Source organism: Acipenser ruthenus, chromosome 8 (assembly GCF_902713425.1).
Source record: "Acipenser ruthenus chromosome 8, fAciRut3.2 maternal haplotype, whole genome shotgun sequence".
Classification (NCBI taxonomy): domain Eukaryota; kingdom Metazoa; phylum Chordata; class Actinopteri; order Acipenseriformes; family Acipenseridae; genus Acipenser; species Acipenser ruthenus.
In genome coordinates this window covers 2,376,493-2,395,754 of record NC_081196.1, presented here as the reverse complement: position 1 = coordinate 2,395,754, position 19,262 = coordinate 2,376,493, and the positions used below count along the sequence as shown (strand labels likewise).

Genomic DNA, 19,262 nt, shown 5'->3' with positions numbered 1-19,262 from the left:
ACTGTTCAGTGTGATATCTCCTTTAGTTATTTTAATACTGACCACAGCAGATCTTTGTGTTCCAAGGCCATGGAAGCAATCGCCCATGTAAGGGTTTTGTCGTGGGAAGGCCATTTTAAAAAGGCTGTGCACTTCAGTACTGTATGCAGTGCCATCAGCCCTTACTGTAGATAAACAACTACGTCTTGAATCGCTGCTGATTCTTTTAAAACCTTGATGTGACCCAAGGGATTATTCAATGGAATACAACACTTATTTGAATTTATTTATAACGCAGAGTAAGAGAAAGAGAGCGCTGCCAAGTTTAGTTGAGTGACCTTCCTGAGGGCGGACCAGAGCGGTGCTTGTGCGTGTCAACAAGAATCTGAAAGAACTTTAAAAAAAAAAAAAAAACACATTTAATTGATAGCTCTTCTTGATAAACAAACCTGAAAGCGAAAGTGTCGAGACTAGTGTAAACACAAGTCTGGCAGGCTAAGCAAGGGGCCGCTGATGAAGGATGCAACTCATCATACAAAGACAACACCCTGAGAATTTCGTGAGCCCCCAATGAACCCAGAGGTTTACTTCAGGGGCAATGGCTGATGTCCTATTTGCACTGGACATTGATTGAAAGAATACCTGATCTTCTTAACATAGCTGAATGGTGTTTTTGTTCTCCAGCCCAGTTCTGCGGAGGTGAAGCTGGACTACCTGTCGATCATCATGGATCCAGGTGAGGTGCCCCTGGACGAGCAGTGTGAGAGGCTGCCCTACGACGCCAGCAAGTGGGAGTTCCCACGAGACAGACTCAAGCTAGGTACCATGCGTGACCCCTCCCACTCCCCCACTGCTCAATGCAGAGACAACGGCTGAGGCGACTTCCCATAAGAGGCACTGCTGTGATACCAGCGATTTGTGTTTTTTAAAACATCCTCCCTACCACCACCAAACTGAATATAACCAACTGCCTTTATCTCTGCTCCACCTGGGGGCTTTAAATAGCAAGCTGAGGAGTTTAAAAAGACTGCATAATCTCATAAAATGTATCCAGCAGTGCCTCAGTTGAAACCACACCCTCGTCCCTCCCCCAGGTCCATTCCTCTGATGGGAACTTACCTCAACCTAGAGCTTTCCTGCAATCTCTCAAAAGAGAAAAAAAGTTAGACGCCTAATTGAAATTGTTTTATGTGCTGTTATTTCATTTATTTATTTATTTATTCATGTAATTTAAAAGGGTCACTTTGGGGGTTATAAATGATTATGATTATGATTATTTTAAACAGTAGATTGTAGATTTTATATAACCATGTATAGCAGAGCCCTAAACTACAGCGTTGACTTTTTTTTTTAAATGACCCTCAATCTCCCTCTTCCTTCTAGGATTATAAAAAGATTTCCTATAAGCATCCACTCTGCCCCCAACCTGACATGTGATTTGCAATATAAAGGGTTGTAAAAATTCTCAAAGCACAGCCGTTCTCAGTTTGGACATCTCAACACTTGTTTTTGATTCTTTTCCCAGACTGTCTTGTAAGAGCAGGTCTGCGGTGTCTCTTTGTGTCGCCTCTTCGGTTTCTTTTCTTCTTTTCATCAGGGCAGCTGCCTGAGCCATGCAGCAAACAGCACACAGGTGCAGCAAGCAGACCAGTCTTACAAGTGTGTGCATGACAAGCTGGAGTTTCAACAAGTTTCAATAGATAGCTTCTTCACTTAACCCTTTCATGCATGGGGACAGATACAAAAAAAAACCTCTAGTCCTTATATGGGGATGTGTGGAAGATGCAAACGTACGATGACCTCATATGAGGATGCCATTTTTTCCCCATATAAAGCAATGGAAAAAATGGGGGGGGGGGGGGGGGGGGGAATCAATTAAAAATGTAATTAATAAGGGCCTAAAACAACAACAGCGGTTCACATTTCTATAGTGCTTACAAACACATTTTCCTCTATTTTCAATATTTCGTGCATGAAAGGGTTAATCAGATTATATTAACGTGGGATGGATTCGTACTGTAGTAGCGCCGCATCGTGCAGTTCAAATCTAAGACAGTATCACAGTTACCTGAACCAATGTCTTCTTCTTCTTTAGATTCACTTTGCATAATATTTTCTGTTTCAGTCATGTCACATCCTGGTGACATTTGAACAGAGAGGCCTCAATCTGTGTACGAGAAACCCAATTTAAAAAGAGGAAAAGCAGCTACAGTACGTGTGGTTACAGAACCCTCAGTTCCGTGTACAAGGTTGTAGGTTGTCCGTATCGCAGAGATACTTCCTGATTGTTTTGGCTTGAGTTTTGTATTTATATACAGTCATGTGACAAATGCATTAGAACACCTCCCCATCGCTTATGTATTTTGGATTTGTTGTGTATATGAAAGCATACCACTGGAACTGAAAATCTGGGAAAATTGTCAACATGGGCAAATTAGTGTCTAATTTAATTGATGACTTTAATAAGCCATTGATCTCCCTCTCCAGGAAAGTCCCTGGGCCGCGGTGCTTTTGGGAAGGTGGTGCAGGCAGCAGCGTTCGGCATCAAGAAATCATCTACCTGCAGGACTGTGGCTGTCAAAATGCTCAAAGGTACCCCATGCTGCTCTGCAGTCAGACTGCACTCCCCACAGAGCTGCGGATCGATGGTATAACGCCTCTCCCCTCCACTGCATCACGCTGCTCTGCACTCTCCCCTCCACTGCATCACGCTGCTCTGCACTCTCCCCTCCACTGCATCACGCTGCTCTGCACTCTCCCCTCCACTGCATCGCGCTGCTCTGCACTCTCCCCTCCACTGCATCACGCTGCTCTGCACTCTCCCCTCCACTGCATCATGCTGCTCTGCACTCTCCCCTCCACTGCATCACGCTGCTCTCCACCCTCCCCTCCACTGCATCACGCTGCTCTCCACTCTCCCCTCCACTGCATCACGCTGCTCTGCACTCTCCCCTCCACTGCATCACGCTGCTCTCCACTCTCCCCTCCACTGCATCACACTGCTCTGCACTCTCCCCTCCACTGCATCGCGCTGCTCTGCACCCTCCCCTCCACTGCATCACGCTGCTCTTCACTCTCCCCTCCACTGCATCACGCTGCTCTGCACTCTCCCCTCCACTGCATCACGCTGCTCTGCACTCTCCCCTCCACTGCATCACGCTGTTCTCCACTCTCCCCTCCACTGCATCACGCTGCTCTGCACTCTCCCCTCCACTGCATCGTGCTGCTCTGCACTCTCCCCTCCACTGCATCACGCTGCTCTGCACTCTCCCCTCCACTGCATCGTGCTGCTCTCCTCTCCCCTCCACTGCATCGCGCTGCTCTGCACTCTCCCCTCCACTGCATCACGCTTCTCTCCACTCTCCCCTCCACTGCATCGTGCTGCTATTATTATTATTCACCCCATCCTCTCTGCTTTGCTAATCGCATGTTGTTGTTATTTTCCACCAGAGGGCGCTACAGCCAGCGAGTACAAAGCCTTGATGACAGAGCTGAAGATCCTGAGCCACATTGGACACCACCTCAATGTGGTGAATCTGCTGGGAGCCTGCACCAAGTATGGAGGTGAGGGACCAGCGCTCCACACAGAAAGCAAGGGCACTTGAACATGTTAACACAATGAAGCATTGGTTTAATTGTGCTATAGCATACATATGGACCTCCCCTAATAAATACATACATATATACATACCTACATACATACATACATACACACAAAGCTAATGGAGGCATGTCACACTGCACTACACTTTGCTCCCTTTAAGACTGCTAGTGCTTCTGTCTTTACCCCGTCCAGAACTCAACGCAGTAACATGCGGGTTGGTGCCAGTTTATTCTAGATGCTTGGTTCTGGTCCGACAACTATGTAAAAAATGATTGGCAGTCAAGGGGTTAAAATACAGTCATTTCTGTCTCCCCCACAAGGCCCTCTGATGGTGATCGTGGAGTACTGCAAGTACGGAAACCTCTCCAACTACCTCAAGAGCAAGAGAGACGTGTTTGTGCAGCACAAGGTAATGAGCAGTGTAGCACCTCCACTGTGCAAAGCAAGCCTGCCTGTGTTCCGTTACAGTGTCTGATAGCGGCTCTCGTTTCATTATTCCCTTACAAAATGCAATAAACAGCAGTACAGCTGTAACTAACTGCAGTATAATGCAGTGGACACAGAAACCTTCCAATGCAATACAATGTACTGGTTTGCAAGTTTGGTTTATAAAAAAATATGTATTTGCTCTATATATGATAACACATATGGTCTGGGCCAGCATCCCAGGTGATGAAACCTGGGACCTGAAGGCTAAATGAGATATCAGATCACGTCTTGAGCTCTGTGAATGGACATGTGAATGTGGCTCTGACTGCTACGGCCCCTGGAGTTCTCGATGTGTTTCTCCTTGCAGGACTGGGCCCTGCAGACCGAGCCGATGAAGGAAGATGCACCGGCAGCAGGAGCTCAGAAGCAGCGCCTGGCCAGCATGACGAGCAGCGAGAGCTTGGCCAGCTCGGGCTTTGAGGAAGACAAAACCCTGAGCGACATCGGAGAGGAAGAGGAGGGTAGGTATGGGTTCCTTCCTGCCGCTTCAGAGCTGGAGGTATTTTTAATCCATCTCGTGGATCTCTGCACTCCTTCCTGATTATCAATCTTACAAACATCCGTGGGAGACTATGATGGGAAAAATATGCAGCGGGGCGGAGCACGTATGTAGACATAGCACCGATAGTGGTACGTGATATCACTGGGTTTGCATTGCTATGGTATGATCAAAATCTCACGTACAGGAACTTTGTGAGCTATTTAAAGAAGCGCTTTCTTTTATATATATATATAAAATAAAATATACTTTTGGTATCCGTGAATTTGTTAAAGCCTGCTTTGGTTCCTATGAAAGTTTGATGAACTTCTGTATTTATTTTTATTCTAAAAACAAACTTTTTAAGTAAGTCTTTAAATGAGTTAAATGTTCTTTAAGCAGCCTAAGTGAAAAGATAAGGTTTTGTGAATCAGGCCAGCTATCCTGCTGGTAGAGTTCCTCTGCATTGCAAGCATGCTGGTATTATTATTTAACATGGTGTTACTGTGTATAACTTATACACGTGGATAATTAGTGTGTGGGAACCACAAACAACAGTCTGTCTTGGAATCTGAGATAGCAATGCAAAACACAACACTGGAAAAGAGCTTCATTTTAAATTCCTATTCAAAAAACCATCCACACTGGACTGGAGCCACACTACAAGAAAATGATAGGATTGAGGAAAACCGCGTTTTAAATACAGTACATGACTCACACAGAATTGTGTGCTAAGTACCTGCAGTGAATATTACTGCACTGCAGTATAATGTGCGGTTAATTAACCTGTATTGTGAAGTGTATCGCCTCTTATTTATTTGATTTTTGTATTATAATTTATTTATTTTTTGCAGATGCTGATTCCTTCTACAATAAAGCGATTGCGATGGAGGATCTGATTTCCTACAGCTTCCAAGTAGCGCGGGGCATGGAGTTCCTGGCATCCCGAAAGGTCAGGGTGCGGACTGTAGAGAAGTAGATGTGCTAAGCACTGTGAAGACCAGTATGCTGTGTGGCAGTACAGTCTGCAAATACAGATACAAAGCACAGGAGTTTACTTCTATTGGTCATTGAAAAAACATGTCACTTTTGCACAGAGCACAATATGTCACCATCTGAAAGAATAACGAGGTATGGTAAAGAATATTAATAAACATGGCAAACCAGGGTAAACTTGAGACATGCAGAGTAGAACCATGGAAAAGCATGGGGTGAACTGCACAAACACTGTAGCAAACTTTTATAAGGGTTACCCACTATAATCCTGGATGACTCACAGACATTTTTTGCTGGAACAGTTAGTAAGCATTGAAAATAATGATCGTGGCAGAAACAACTAGAAAGAATCATTCAGATCACGTAAGGGATATGAAACCGGAGAGTTATGAAATGGTAAGAACATGCAGCCCTTCAGGTGGCTGGGTGGAGTGTGTTTCAGTCTGCTCAGAGTCGCACAGCGAAGCCCTGTCTACTAATGCCCTGGCCGGGATGTTTAGGCTACACCTTCGGATTCCAGAGGACATCTTCTCTGTTGTTTTCAAAGGCTGGGCCTGAGGAACTAGCACAGACTTCCTATACTCCTCAGCACACTTCCCTCACTGAAATTCACAATGAGCTTTTTCTTTGTTTCACATTGTCAGACAAACTGTGTAAATAGTGATATCAGGAATTAAAAGAGCTCCATTCTGATTGAGCCGTGATGTGTGTGTGTGTTTCTACAGTGCATCCACAGAGACTTGGCAGCAAGGAACATCCTTTTATCTGAGAACAATGTGGTCAAGATCTGTGACTTTGGCCTGGCTAGAGACATTTATAAGGATCCTGATTATGTCAGAAAAGGAGATGTAAGTCCAGGTTTGGTGTTTCATATCTTTTTTTGTTTGTTTTACTTCGTGCCAGAACTGGACATCAAAAGGTCTGGGATGCTCATAATTACAGAGAAGTGTACCAGGTTTGGACAGGCTGCATAGATAATGGAGGCTGATTTCCAAAACTTGAAGTACAAATGTCGGAAGCTTAGCTGAAAATGGAAAGCTAACATAATCGTATTAATGATGCCACTGACCACTAGGGGTGTGCAGAAACTCTGAATTGCCTTTTATCGGCAGGTATTCAATAAATCCATTCATTAATGTGTTGATTTCAAAACAAGAAGAGCTGTCCTTCCCTCACCTTTACAATTGAGTACCAATCAATGGTAATTACCCTCTGCAGTGAGAGTTGTAAAAGCCGATTGGAAGCGAATTCTCCTCTCATCCGGGGCGCTGACATGTTTACTGGTGTGCAGAGGCCGTAAACTGACTTTTCATTGGATGAGAGGAACTTATTCTTCTAATCTGCTTTTAAAACACTCAATAATACACATTTATTTGCTCAGTGGCTGGATGAAAAACAGATACAAAATCACGTTAAAGCGAGCTTAACCTGGAGCTGTGCTCGAAGTCTGCTAGTTGCTACAGACACAATCAAAGAACAAAGGTACTTAGAGAAAATAAATAGATGCCTAATTACTGCACAGTAACGCTGTTGTTTGTGCTGCCAGCTATTCTGATAAGCGAAATTAGCTCTGATAATAATATGAAGGGCCTGTGTACCAGATTAGCGAGGGCTCTTTGTGGTCTGTCACCATCTCTGATGCACTATACATTTTTAGCTTATTTACTAGATATGAATCATTCAACTGTGCCTGCTATTTTCAGCAGTGCAGCACGGAAATCGTGCTTTTAAAAATATCTGTCAAGCTATGAATCATACTGATCCATTATTGCTACTAAACCCTCCATGATTGTTGAACTGGACAGCAAACTATTTTCTGATTGAGGGTTTAAGAGTACGTAGCGAGGTTCTGAAAAATATAGTGTTGCGTGTCCCCAAGTGTTGCTACAACTGTTTACTGTACAGACATTTTTTAAAAGAGCTTCGAAACAGACTTTAAAGTTCCAAGTGTAAAAAGTTGTCAGGATGCTAACAATGAAAAAAGCAATGACAGGTACGTTATTTAAACAGTTGTATGAACATTTGGGGACGTGGAACGCTGTATTTGAACAGTTGTATGAACACATGGGGACGTGGAACACAGTTGTATGAACACATGGGGACGTGGAACAAAGTTGTATGAACACATGGGGACGTGGAACACAGTTGTATGAACACATGGGGACGTGGAACACAGTTGTATGAACAAATGGGGACGTGGAACACAGTTGTATGAACACAAGGGGATGTGGAACACAGTTGTATGAACACATGGGGACGTGGAACGTCTTTAATTTGCAGTCCATTTATTAAGTGCGCTGTTTAAAATGTATTTTTTTCCACAGTCAAACGGGTTTAAATTTGAGCACATTCTAAGTGGCACAGTCAATGAAAGTCATTGCAAAGCCAGTGGGTTTGATTTGGGCACATTCTAAGTGGCACAGTCAATGAAAGTCATTGCAAAGCCAGTGGGTTTGATTTGGGCACATTCTAAGTGGCACAGTCAATGAAAGTCATTGCAAAGCCAGTAGGTTTGATTTGGGCACATTCTAAGTGGCACAGTCAATGAAAGTCATTGCAAAGCCAGTAGGTTTGATTTGGGCACATTCTAAGTGGCACAGTCAATGAAAGTCATTGCAAAGCCAGTGGGTTTGATTTGGGCACATTCTAAGTGGCACAGTCAATGAAAGTCATTGCAAAGCCAGTGGGTTTGATTTGGGCACATTCTAAGTGGCACAGTCAATGAAAGTCATTGCAAAGCCAGTGGGTTTGATTTGGGCACATTCTAAGTGGCACAGTCAATGAAAGTCATTGCAAAGCCAGTGGGTTTGATTTGGGCACATTCTAAGTGGCACAGTCAGAAAGTCGTTGCTAAAGCCAGTGGGTTTCTTCTACTCTCTACAGGCCAGGCTTCCTCTGAAGTGGATGGCCCTGGAATCCGTTTTTGACAAGCTCTACACGACTCAGAGTGATGTGTGGTCCTATGGAGTGCTGCTGTGGGAGATCTTCTCTTTAGGTCAGTACAGAACGTTTGAGAGCAGCAGCGGGAGGTCGCTGGGTGTGCAGCATGACCGTTCCTCTTATCAGATTGACCTCTGACTGGCCGCTGCTGCTTGTGCACTGACCCATCCATGTTATTGTGTTTAGGAGCTTCTCCGTATCCTGGCGTCCAGATCGATGAAGATTTCTGCCGCAGACTCAAAGAAGGGACAAGAATGCGAGCTCCGGAGTATGCAACACCAGAAATGTAAGCCCAGCACAGTACACATAGCATACTGGGACACTGCTGATGTGAAGTGATTGTGATCTAATCTGACGGCTCCCGGTGATTGGTATTAGTGATATCTGTGAGTGCATGTGACCCAGTCTGGGTTTCCTCTCCGGGGTCAGGGGTCTGTGTAACAAGCTGAGTTTCACCGCACTCCAGAAAGACCAGCTTCTAACCTCGTTGGGTGGATCTTGAGTGTCCTTGGATGCAGAGCTGTTTGCTGTTTTTTAATTCTCTGTACTCTCTCTCTCTCTCCCTATCTATCTATCTATCTATCTACCTATCTATCTATCTATCTATCTATCTATCTATATATATATATATATATATATATATATATATAGAGAGAGAGAGAGAGAGAGAGAGAGAGAGAGAGAGAGAGAGAGAGAGAGAGAGAGAGAGAGAGAGAGAGAGAGAGAGGTGAGGTTTATAGGAGGGTTTTGTCTGCACCCTTACGGTAAACACTGTATAGCACAGGTTTGAAGTCTGTATATCTGTATATAAGTCAATTTTCCTTGAGACTGTATATATATATATACAAATAGTGGTACATCAATTGTTATCAATTTACTACCAATGCAGAATGACTGTGTGTGTGGCACAAACGTTTTTCATGTGGATTGCAAAAACTTGCTCTGGGGTAAACCCCCAGACATGCTGTTCCACAGCCAGCGTATAAAAACAATATTTATATATCAGGTAGATATAATAATGCCTCAAACAAAACAGAATACAAAATAAGAAACACAAGAAGTAAGTGATGAGATAGTAATGTTTACAATGTGTTTGGCCGCTGTGCTGAAACCGGCTGAAGCACAGGTGGGAGGCTAGCTGTGGGGATGTGTGAAAAACAAACAAATAAGATGTCATTCATTTCCCTATTTTTAGCTTGGGCAGCTGATGCTGTGGTAACATGCTGCCCATGAAACTTCATGCAAAGGAAGCTAGCTGCTGTAGCTGTGAAAGGGGAAGTCACAATAGCTGCATGGCTAATTGGACCTTGAATATGTAGAATGTGTGTTTAATCGGCAAAACCTTTTCTTACAAATGGCAGTTCCACCCTACTGTCTGTGTTTAGAAAACTGATATACCTTACTGTACAGGCACTCCTGTAGTCCCTGAAGGTTTTAGGTGAAATCCTGTGTATTGGACAATGCGAGTCCCTGTTCACATTGTAAATTGCGTAATTTTATTTAAATATAGATGCTCAGAAACCCTATCCTGTGAAGGAGTAAATTACAAAAAAAAGAACAATAAAACCTTGCACAATGGAGGTTTGAGAGAGTAGCTCATACCCAAACGACAGTGAACAGTGGTAACCCTACCTCCATATTGACTCCGATTATCAAATTCAGACTAACTAACGTCAAGAAACACAGAGTAACACTATTTAATCTCATTAGTAAGAAGGTACCTTACTGGTCCTGGTTTCTTTGCTCTCCTGGTTGTTTGAATGTGTGAGTTCTTTAACGTCGCACTGCCTTTCTCTCCCTGTAGTCTGCACACTGAACACACAAGTTATTTCCCACCAGCAAAAAAAAAAAAAAAGGATCTGCCCAAGACTCTCTGGACAGCCAGCTTGTTATCCTTTTGATCAGCTTAGTGTGCTTTCCTATAGCTTTCAAAAACATGATATCATCACCCGAATAGATGAGTCCCCTGTACCAAATATCAGGGTAATGCATTTTAACAAGACCAATATTTATTTACATATTTGTTCTTATCCAGTTTTTTTGGTCTGAGAAAGATGACTGTACATTGAATTTTATTTCGTGAAATTTAGCAAAGACATACCTCATTGGTTTTTGCATACAAACCTTAGAATTATTATTTTTTTTAAATATATAAATTTGTCTGCTTTCTTTAGCCTTCTATGGCATACAGGGAAAAAAAGTAATATGGTGACCTTTCAAATTTATAGCTTTAAAACATTTCTTTACATCTATTCTTTGAAACAAATGCATGTCTTCTGGAAAAATATGAAGATATAATTAATTACATACAGTAAAAAGCCGGACCCACATCAGATCTGGATTGCAGGGCAGGGTGAAAGCACACTGGCAGAGGGGTAGAATGGGGTAGCTGTCCCTCTCCCTCTCCCCTTCCCCTCTCTGTCACCTCCCCCCTCCCCTCCCCTCCCCTCTCCCTCTCCCCCTCCCTCTCATCTCCCCTCTCCCTCTCCCTCTCCTCTACCCTACTGTTCTATGAGTTAACTTGTCACAATAAAACCACTTCCATCTATATTGACTGTTTTGTTTGAAATCATACTTCTGCTACTGATGTTGCGCTGTGACACTGTTGTGCCTGTTGAACGATACATGAAACAAAGTTACTATTGAAAACAAAAGAAAACACTTAGTAGAAACTGATATACCTTGGACAGTATGGCACAGCGCAGGGCTTCGGTCTCTCAGATTGTCCCTGAATGTTACAGAAATGTGTCGTGTGTTTGGGAATTTTGTGTTAAATAGGATAACAAGCTGAGAAACCAGCCATCCACCACAACTAACATGGAATACATGATTACAGATTGCAGATGATTACAGCCTGTTGCTTTTGGTCCCTGCAGTTATGGACCATGCTGTCGTGCTGGGAGAGTGACCCTGATTACAGCCTGTTGCTTTTGCTTCCTGCAGTTATAAGACCATGCTGTCGTGCTGGGAGAGTGACCCGAAGGAACGGCCGACCTTTTCTGAGCTTGTGGAGCGGCTGGGGGATCTGCTTCAAGCCAATGTGCAGCAGGTATGCCAGCTCTGATGACACAGTCCACAGCAACACTTTTCATGAAGCACTTGCTGAGCTCCAGAGTGCACACAGTTTGGAGCAGTTGTGTGAGATATGAGAAGCAGAACGGAAACACACCCTTTGAAAATAACATCTTCTTAATGCCACTAGCGCTCTTAACAAAGTTGTGAACTAGTCATTCTTAAAATGAGTATTTTTCTTTTTTAAGGTTGGTGTTTTTTTTGTTTCTAATCTATCTCTCAGCATGTACGATTGCACATGAAAAAAAAAGATTTGTAACCTGAATTTCCATTTACCTGGGTTAATAACGAATAAACACGTAAACTTTGTACCCGGTGCATGCTCTTTATAATTCAATCCCACTGCATGTGTTAGTGTAGCATGTCAAATTCCCTTTGCTATACTTTATAATGCATAGAAGTCTTTAGAAGGTAAATTCTCGTACCCCATTAGAGTTCACATAAACAGTTAAATGTCTAAAGATTCAATTTAAACAGTTTAGATCTTAAAACTCATACTCATCAGTTTCCCATTAAACACGGCAGGTATATCAACGCAGGGGGGCCACAAGTTTTATAAAAGTGTGATACTGAATCTGGAGTTTGACAAACTCTTTTAACGATTCCATTAACACGAGACTGTGTCCTCCTTGCAGGATGGAAAAGACTACATTCCCCTCAATACCCTCCTGACATCGAGCAGCCCCGCTGCCTGCTCCAGCTCCTCATCCTCGCACTGCTCTGTGGAGGAAGAGGCTCAGGACTCGGACTCCACGTTCAGCTATGAGTGCTCAGGGGGCTTTGGGTACGTGCTGAGAGGCATTACAGCTCAAAGGCAATGGGGTAGATAAGGGAAGGGATGCATTAGCTACACTAGACCTCCTGGCTTGCTAGTTGAAGTCCCAGTCTGAGTCATTCTCCGAGAGTTAAAGAAAACCCCAGAAAGCATGTCAAATGAATGTGAAGCATTAGCGCTAAAGGAATGCAGGTATGTTCTGTATTTATCTAATGATAGCAAGCTTCAGTGTGAATAAGAAGACACTGAACTGGCAGCTGTTTGAATACTCCTTGCTTATCTTACATTGTTTTTAGCATTAGTAAAATAATTGTGAACCGTTGCAGGTCCTGGCTTTCTTTGGTGTGTTTTTCTTTTTTCTACAGTAGATATTAAAAGACGTACTCATCAGGTTCCCATTAATACATTCCAGATACATGAACACACGGAGGGCACAGGAGTTTAACACATTCGAAGAGTTCTCGCTGAGGGACAGAGCGCTCCCTCATGTAAGTACAGTACAGGGCTGTATCCAGCGAGCTCAAGTAGGACTATATCAAGGGGATTCATTAAAGATACTGTCATAGAGCTTCATACCGCAGTTTGATGTTATCAGGAGCCTATCTGATAAATCTGTTTTTTCCAATCAACTCCTATTTGTTGAAAGAGGTCAAAACTTGAACCAGACAACTAAGTGATATATTTCAAGTTCTCTTCAGTGTGTTTTGTATCTTATTTTGTAACATGTTTTTTTTTTTTTTGGAGGCAATGCTTTGAGAATATGGCCCGTAATGCTACAAACCAATCTGCACCCGTTTAATCACTATGCATGGAGAACGTAGCGCTCTGAGTCAGCACAGTTCAGTTAAATCTAAACCAATCTGCACCTGTTTAATCACTATGCATGGAGAATGGAGCTCTGTGTGTCAGCTCAGTTCAGTTAAACCTCTCTTGTTTGTGTTGCCCGTCTCTTCATGTTCCCCTGCAGCACTGACCCGCTGTTCCTCTTGTCTTTTAAAAGCAGGATTACCAGACGGACAGTGGGATGGTCCTGGCCTCTGAAGAGTTCAAGTGCCTGATGTGGAGCAGAGGCAAACCAAGACACTCCTCCTCCCATTCCTTTGGGTAGGTGTGTGTGGCCAAACACACCCTCTGTGCTAAACACCTGCCCTGAGTGCTGTGCAGGAGAGTCCAGAGTGCCAGAGTGGCACAGTCTGGAATATACAGTACTGCTATATTGGCATAATCTGGACTATACTGCATTGCTGACGTAGTAGCAGGGAGGTTAAAGCCATTGCAGTCTATTACTATACATTGAGAGAGAAATACATCACATCAAAACAAACCATAATCCATTCCAATAGTCAGACTATAATAAAAACAGCAATGAATTGATTTTAAATTTGCATCCCCAGATTTGATCTATTGTTCTTCAACTGGGGTCCAAATAGCTACCAACTGATCTTCTTTGTTACTAATTCAGAGAGTCAATCTTTGTGTAATTGGATATTTCAGCTGATGTATCCCCCAGTTCGGAGGTAGGCTTGTCTGACAGTTTCTGATCTGTGTTCTAATGCAATGTGGAAAGCTATCCTGCCTGGACCTTGTGAAAGCACACACACACGCTGTCCTGTACGTGCCAGGGGTCCTGAGACCTCTGCGCCCGTGTTGTTTGGTTGCTCGTTGATATCACTTGGCACACTTGGATTGCATTCACAGGAAGCTCCTTAGAGTGCACATTGAGATCCTTCCAAGCTGCTGGCCTGTGTAAACACAGTTCAATTGATAAACACGTTACCCTGCTATCAGAACGACACTCAACCTGTTCCATTAACCCTGACCCATTTGAGCTTGTCAGAGCAGCACATTGTTCAGGGTGTTTAATGACGGCGGGACGTGAGCATAATTACAAATCCTTCCTGCCCCCCCCCCCCCCCCCCCCCTCCTGAGATGGGATGATTCGGTTAGAAAATCTAAAATAACTAGCCTTCATCACTGGCAGAGTTCATTTTAATGCATACGCTGATTAACAGGGTAAAAAAAAAAAAGCTTTCAGGGAAGCCTTTACTCCAGCTTATCAGCAGCATGTTTTCATAAAGGCATGCTGTGAAGCTGCAGCCCCTCTGAAAGAGTTACAGTAGTGTGCAAATGTATTTGAAAACCTCAAGATTTATCATTGATATCCTTAATATACCTACCTGCATAAAAATCTCTGGGTGTGACAATTTCAGTTTCCGGTCAGTAATCGATGATATAGAAGCAATAGGCACTCGTATGAAAATGTTAGACCACTTTGTGCTTTAATTAGGCATCTTCAACAACTTCTAAAAAGTTTCATGACTTTTAACATGTGTGGCTCTGTGTTCTTTTTCTATTTTAAATGAACTGCATGTGTGGCTTCTTAAAGCCATCAATTAAATTAGGCAATCACTCATTTGACAATTTTGACAATTTTCCGGGAGTTTCAGTTCCAGTGGTTTCAATTCCTATGCACAACAAATCAAAACCACAGAAGCAATGGGGTGTTGTAACACATGTGCACACTGCTGAACTGCAGAAGCAATGGGGTGTTGTAATACATGTGCACACTGCTGAACTGCAGAAGCAATGGGGTGTTGTAATACATGTGCACACTGCTGAACTGCAGAAGCAATGGGGTGTTGTAATACATGTGCAAACTGCTGAACTGCAGAAGCAATGGGGTGTTGTAATACATGTGCACACTGCTGAACTACAGAAGCAATGGGGTGTTGTAATACATGTGCAAACTGCTGAACTGCAGAAGCAACGGGGTGTTGTAACACGTGCACACTGCTGAACTACAGAAGCAACGGGGTGTTGTAATACATGTGCACACTGCTGAACTGCAGAAGCAATGGGGTGTTGTAATACATGTGCACACTGCTGAACTGCAGAAGCAATGGGGTGTTGTAATACATGTGCACACTGCTGAACTGCAGAAGCAATGGGGTGTTGTAATACATGTGCACACTGCTGAACTGCAGAAGCAATGGGGTGTTGTAATACATGTGCACACTGCTGAACTGCAGAAGCAATGGGGTGTTGTAATACATGTGCACACTGCTGAACTGCAGAAGCAATGGGGTGTTGTAATACATGTGCACACTGCTGAACTGCAGAAGCAATGGGGTGTTGTAATACATGTGCACACTGCTGAACTGCAGAAGCAATGGGGTGTTGTAATACATGTGCACACTGCTGAACTGCAGAAGCAATGGGGTGTTGTAATACATGTGATGTATCTGGGTGTAGCACTTCATTAATAAGCAGTGCTTTTAGAACATCTCTCAGCCATGCTTTATTTGCTGTTCCATTATTGAGTAATAACAGAATGGCTGGCCTCCCTAGGAAACTGCAGCGTGTGTCTGTTGTACTAAAGGGATTGCATCATTTTGTTTTGCAGATTGAAAGCCGCAAGCAAACGCAAGGAGCCCGTTCAGTCAAACACGTACATCAGCAGCTGTGCTCTCAGGGAGCAGGACTGTGGAGCAGCCTCCTGCAGCAGCTCCATGCAGGAACCCTGCTGCTCCCCACCCCCCGATTACAACGCAGCAGTCTCCTTCTTCCCACCACTATAAGACCTTTTTTTATTTCCCTTTTTATAAACATGTATTTCTAAGGTATGTGTTTTACTAACACTGGCTTCCGGGACCACTTACTGACTGGAGCAGCTCCTTTTCATACTGCACTTTCTTTAAGGGTTAGAGAACATCGCCTCGCTCTCCTGGTGGTGTTGCTTTGCTGTGCAGTCTTGCATTCTTGTTGGCACAGTATTCTCTAGTCAAAGCCAGCGCAGTTCTGGATTTCTCTGCTGATTTCTTTATGTCATTTCAGCTCAGCAGTGACTTAGGGGTCACAGCATGTTACTGGGGAATCAGCGAGTTGATTAATGACAGTAAAGGAGCTGTTGAAGGACAGATTCTCTGAGCAGCTTATGAAGAACTTGTTACCCTAGTGTTGAACCAAATACGTAGTTTCAAATGCTATTTTATTTCCGTTATTCATTGCCTTGCTGTTTTATGGTGTTTGCCAATCTTTCTGGGTTGTCGCTCCAATATAATATTTTTTATAACATAATATCTCCAACTGTGGGTTCTAAACTGGGTCTTTGTGAACACTGAGCAGGCAGTGCTGGCAGAGTTGAAAGGTCACATTGTCATATGTTTTTTAATGGAATGAGGGAAGGGTGTTCATTAACCCGTAAACTAGTAAAGGAAATTAAAAATGTTATTTGATTTGAAGCTACTTACTCATTATTACTGGCCTCCCTTTTTAATGTGTTGAAAATCTGTTAGTTCTTTGGCTTAAAAAAAAAAAAAATCAATTAGTCTTTGCAAAGAACCAAGTGTGTTCAAAACAAGGTAAGGGGAGGATAAGGGGCAGTGGATGTGAACCCCTTTGGTACACGAGGAATTAAGCAGTGGTTCAAACGCTTTCTTAAAGTACAGGGTGATTAGAAAGTAAGTTTACCACATCAATGCACCATATCATTGAGTGGTAAGCTTACTTTCTAATCACCCTGTCCATTGTCAATGAAACTGGTTTGTAGGTTTGCTGTTTAGTAGGCATGGCTCAGCCTTGACTAATTTATATATATATATATATATATATATATATATATATATATATATATATATATTCAAATTACAACTGCAGTACAGCTACTAAGTATTCAATTATCTGCGCTTAATAATGTTTTATATTTTTATACAAGAACTAAAAGTGATGTGCTGTTAGGGCAGATTATAACTCAATAGCTATTTTACGTTTAAGTTGATAATATCAGTATTATTGTGTATAGGAACAAGATTATTTAATTTTTTTAAACTGTATTTAATAATAAAACTTGTACAGAGACTTTGGAACTCACCCATGTGTTACCTCTATTCTCGCATGTATATACGAGTAACGGCTGCATACTTAGTTGCCCACGGAAGTAATGTCACTGCAGCAAAAACGGCATGTGCAAAAATAAACTGAGGACAGAGGCACATCCGTGCCACAGCTCTGAATATATCAATAGAGCTGATCAGTAAATACCATGAAGTGGGCGCATCATACATGGGATCAGTCAACTACCTTTAGCAGATGCTGGGTATGTAACATCAATGCGCCACATCGGTCACTTTTGTTTGTAATGGTAACTGTTTTGTAGAAGAAATATTCATGGAAGCAGTAACAAACTACAGGGCGTCCAGTCACGCTGTAAAGCCCAGAGTGTATTTCATTATAAATCACTTGAGAAATCATCCTCCGGTAAGGGGCTGTCAGAACTCCAGAACCTCTTTTCTGTGTAGATGTTATCACGTGCACAGAGCGACATGTTTCACTCATAGAATTCCAGAACCTCTATTTTTCTGTATAGAGTTATCATGCTCACAGAACATGTTTCATTCATAGAATTCCAGAACCTTTTTTCTGTGTAGAGATGTTCACGCCCACAGAACATGTTTCGTTCATAGCAGTTCCCGAGCACACTCTTCATTTTTGTGATTGATGAGGAGTTATTACATCATGTGTACAGGGTGTCTTTATATGTTTTATAGCAGAAATCATTTTGAATGATTTGAACAGCCAGACACCGCACAAGTGATGTATTAACTATAGTATGACCGGACACCATGGAGTGTGCTATTGATCTTATAATATGGCAGAAGAAACACTAGGGGCTCAATCCTATTGCACGGTCATATAAGGAATATGCGATGGGATGTTGCTTGCCACTCTACGCTGTTTTATAAATAGACATTACATACACACACAAACTGTTTTAATTGTTTTCTGGAAAACAAAAACAGATCCATTGCCAGATATAATCTAAGATGACGGTATAACAAAATTATGTTTTGACAAAAGTCTAAATGGGGAATCTTTCACCTCACTAAAACAGGGAATAAGGAATTGTTATTTTAAAGCTGGGACTCAAAAAAGGAAAGTGGAACTTGCAAGTATGTTATTGCTGTATTGCACTCAATATTCATTTGTACATAAAATATTTACATATTGAGAACTGGAAACTTTTTAAAATGTATTAGTATTTTTTATCCTTGTAAACAGGAATATGCTAAAAATAAAATTGTATAATTCATAAATGTACTACCAATTAAATGTATATAATAAAATATTTCCATATACCAAGTGCATTGTGTGCCGCATTAATTCATATTTATCTGTCAATTAGTAATGCTGATAATGCAAACCCCCTACACTCCTAACATGCAATGTGATTCCTCTCATTTACCGAAGCATGGCAAGCAGTACCTGAGACAGGTGTTTCTGCTAATTCCTCTGCTGTTGAAAATGTACCCGTTCCTGCCGGGTCATGCTGAGATATGTGGATGTCCTGTGTGTGGGTGTGTGGGCTGGGAGGCATGTCATGAATCTGAGTGGACCGAGATGTCTTGAAATCACTCGTGCTATGAAATGTCCCTAATTTAAACAATAGAACTGCGGGAAACATCTGGGAAATATGGTGCAAGACCAACAGCACACTTAATAAGAATTGCAGTTGTAAAGGAATAAAAGCTGTGCCACAAATCACATTAACGTACACCTTTCAAGGCATAGTGGCTCTTCCCAAAATAAAAAGATCCTTAAGACAGCCAGAATGAGAGCAGAGACTGTACCAATAATATCTGAGGAAGAAATACACACATATGGACACCACAGTGATAGCCAGAGTAAAAGTGTTGGTATTCTTTATTAAAATACTGCTGTACACACAAATATTGCAAAGGTGGAGACGTCAAAACATGGGGGGGGGGGGGGGGGGGGGGGTGTAGGTCATGATAGAAATTGAACAGCCTGGTAGTTTTGGGGAGACTGTTTGCCATCGACTTCTTTAGTCAGTGAAACAAAGGCAAGGCAAGGATGAACACACTTGGGTTTCTTAAACAATTATTTACAAGAAAGGTGGGCATTCAGCGACT

The 19,262-nt window shown here is 42.5% G+C and overlaps 1 protein-coding gene across 3 annotated transcripts in view; it reads left to right on the top strand.

Moving 5' to 3' along the window:
- LOC117405676 (vascular endothelial growth factor receptor 1-like) overlaps window positions 1–18,472 on the top strand; it is a 59,402-nt gene extending 40,930 nt beyond the window's left edge. For 2 of the 3 annotated variants that reach the window (XM_059028012.1, XM_059028010.1), the window contains 14 exons: window positions 664–799; window positions 2,467–2,571; window positions 3,430–3,543; window positions 3,904–3,992; window positions 4,380–4,533; window positions 5,405–5,502; window positions 6,272–6,394; window positions 8,430–8,541; window positions 8,673–8,772; window positions 11,430–11,535; window positions 12,194–12,342; window positions 12,746–12,821; window positions 13,334–13,437; window positions 15,737–18,472. In XM_059028012.1, the coding sequence (XP_058883995.1) occupies window positions 664–799; window positions 2,467–2,571; window positions 3,430–3,543; window positions 3,904–3,992; window positions 4,380–4,533; window positions 5,405–5,502; window positions 6,272–6,394; window positions 8,430–8,541; window positions 8,673–8,772; window positions 11,430–11,535; window positions 12,194–12,342; window positions 12,746–12,821; window positions 13,334–13,437; window positions 15,737–15,911 (1,641 nt within the window). In that variant the 3' untranslated portion in view covers window positions 15,912–18,472. The remainder of the gene's footprint in view (window positions 1–663; window positions 800–2,466; window positions 2,572–3,429; window positions 3,544–3,903; window positions 3,993–4,379; window positions 4,534–5,404; window positions 5,503–6,271; window positions 6,395–8,429; window positions 8,542–8,672; window positions 8,773–11,429; window positions 11,536–12,193; window positions 12,343–12,745; window positions 12,822–13,333; window positions 13,438–15,736) is intronic. The other variant, XM_059028011.1, reaches the window with a different exon arrangement.
- The last annotated feature ends 790 nt before the right edge of the window (window positions 18,473–19,262 follow it).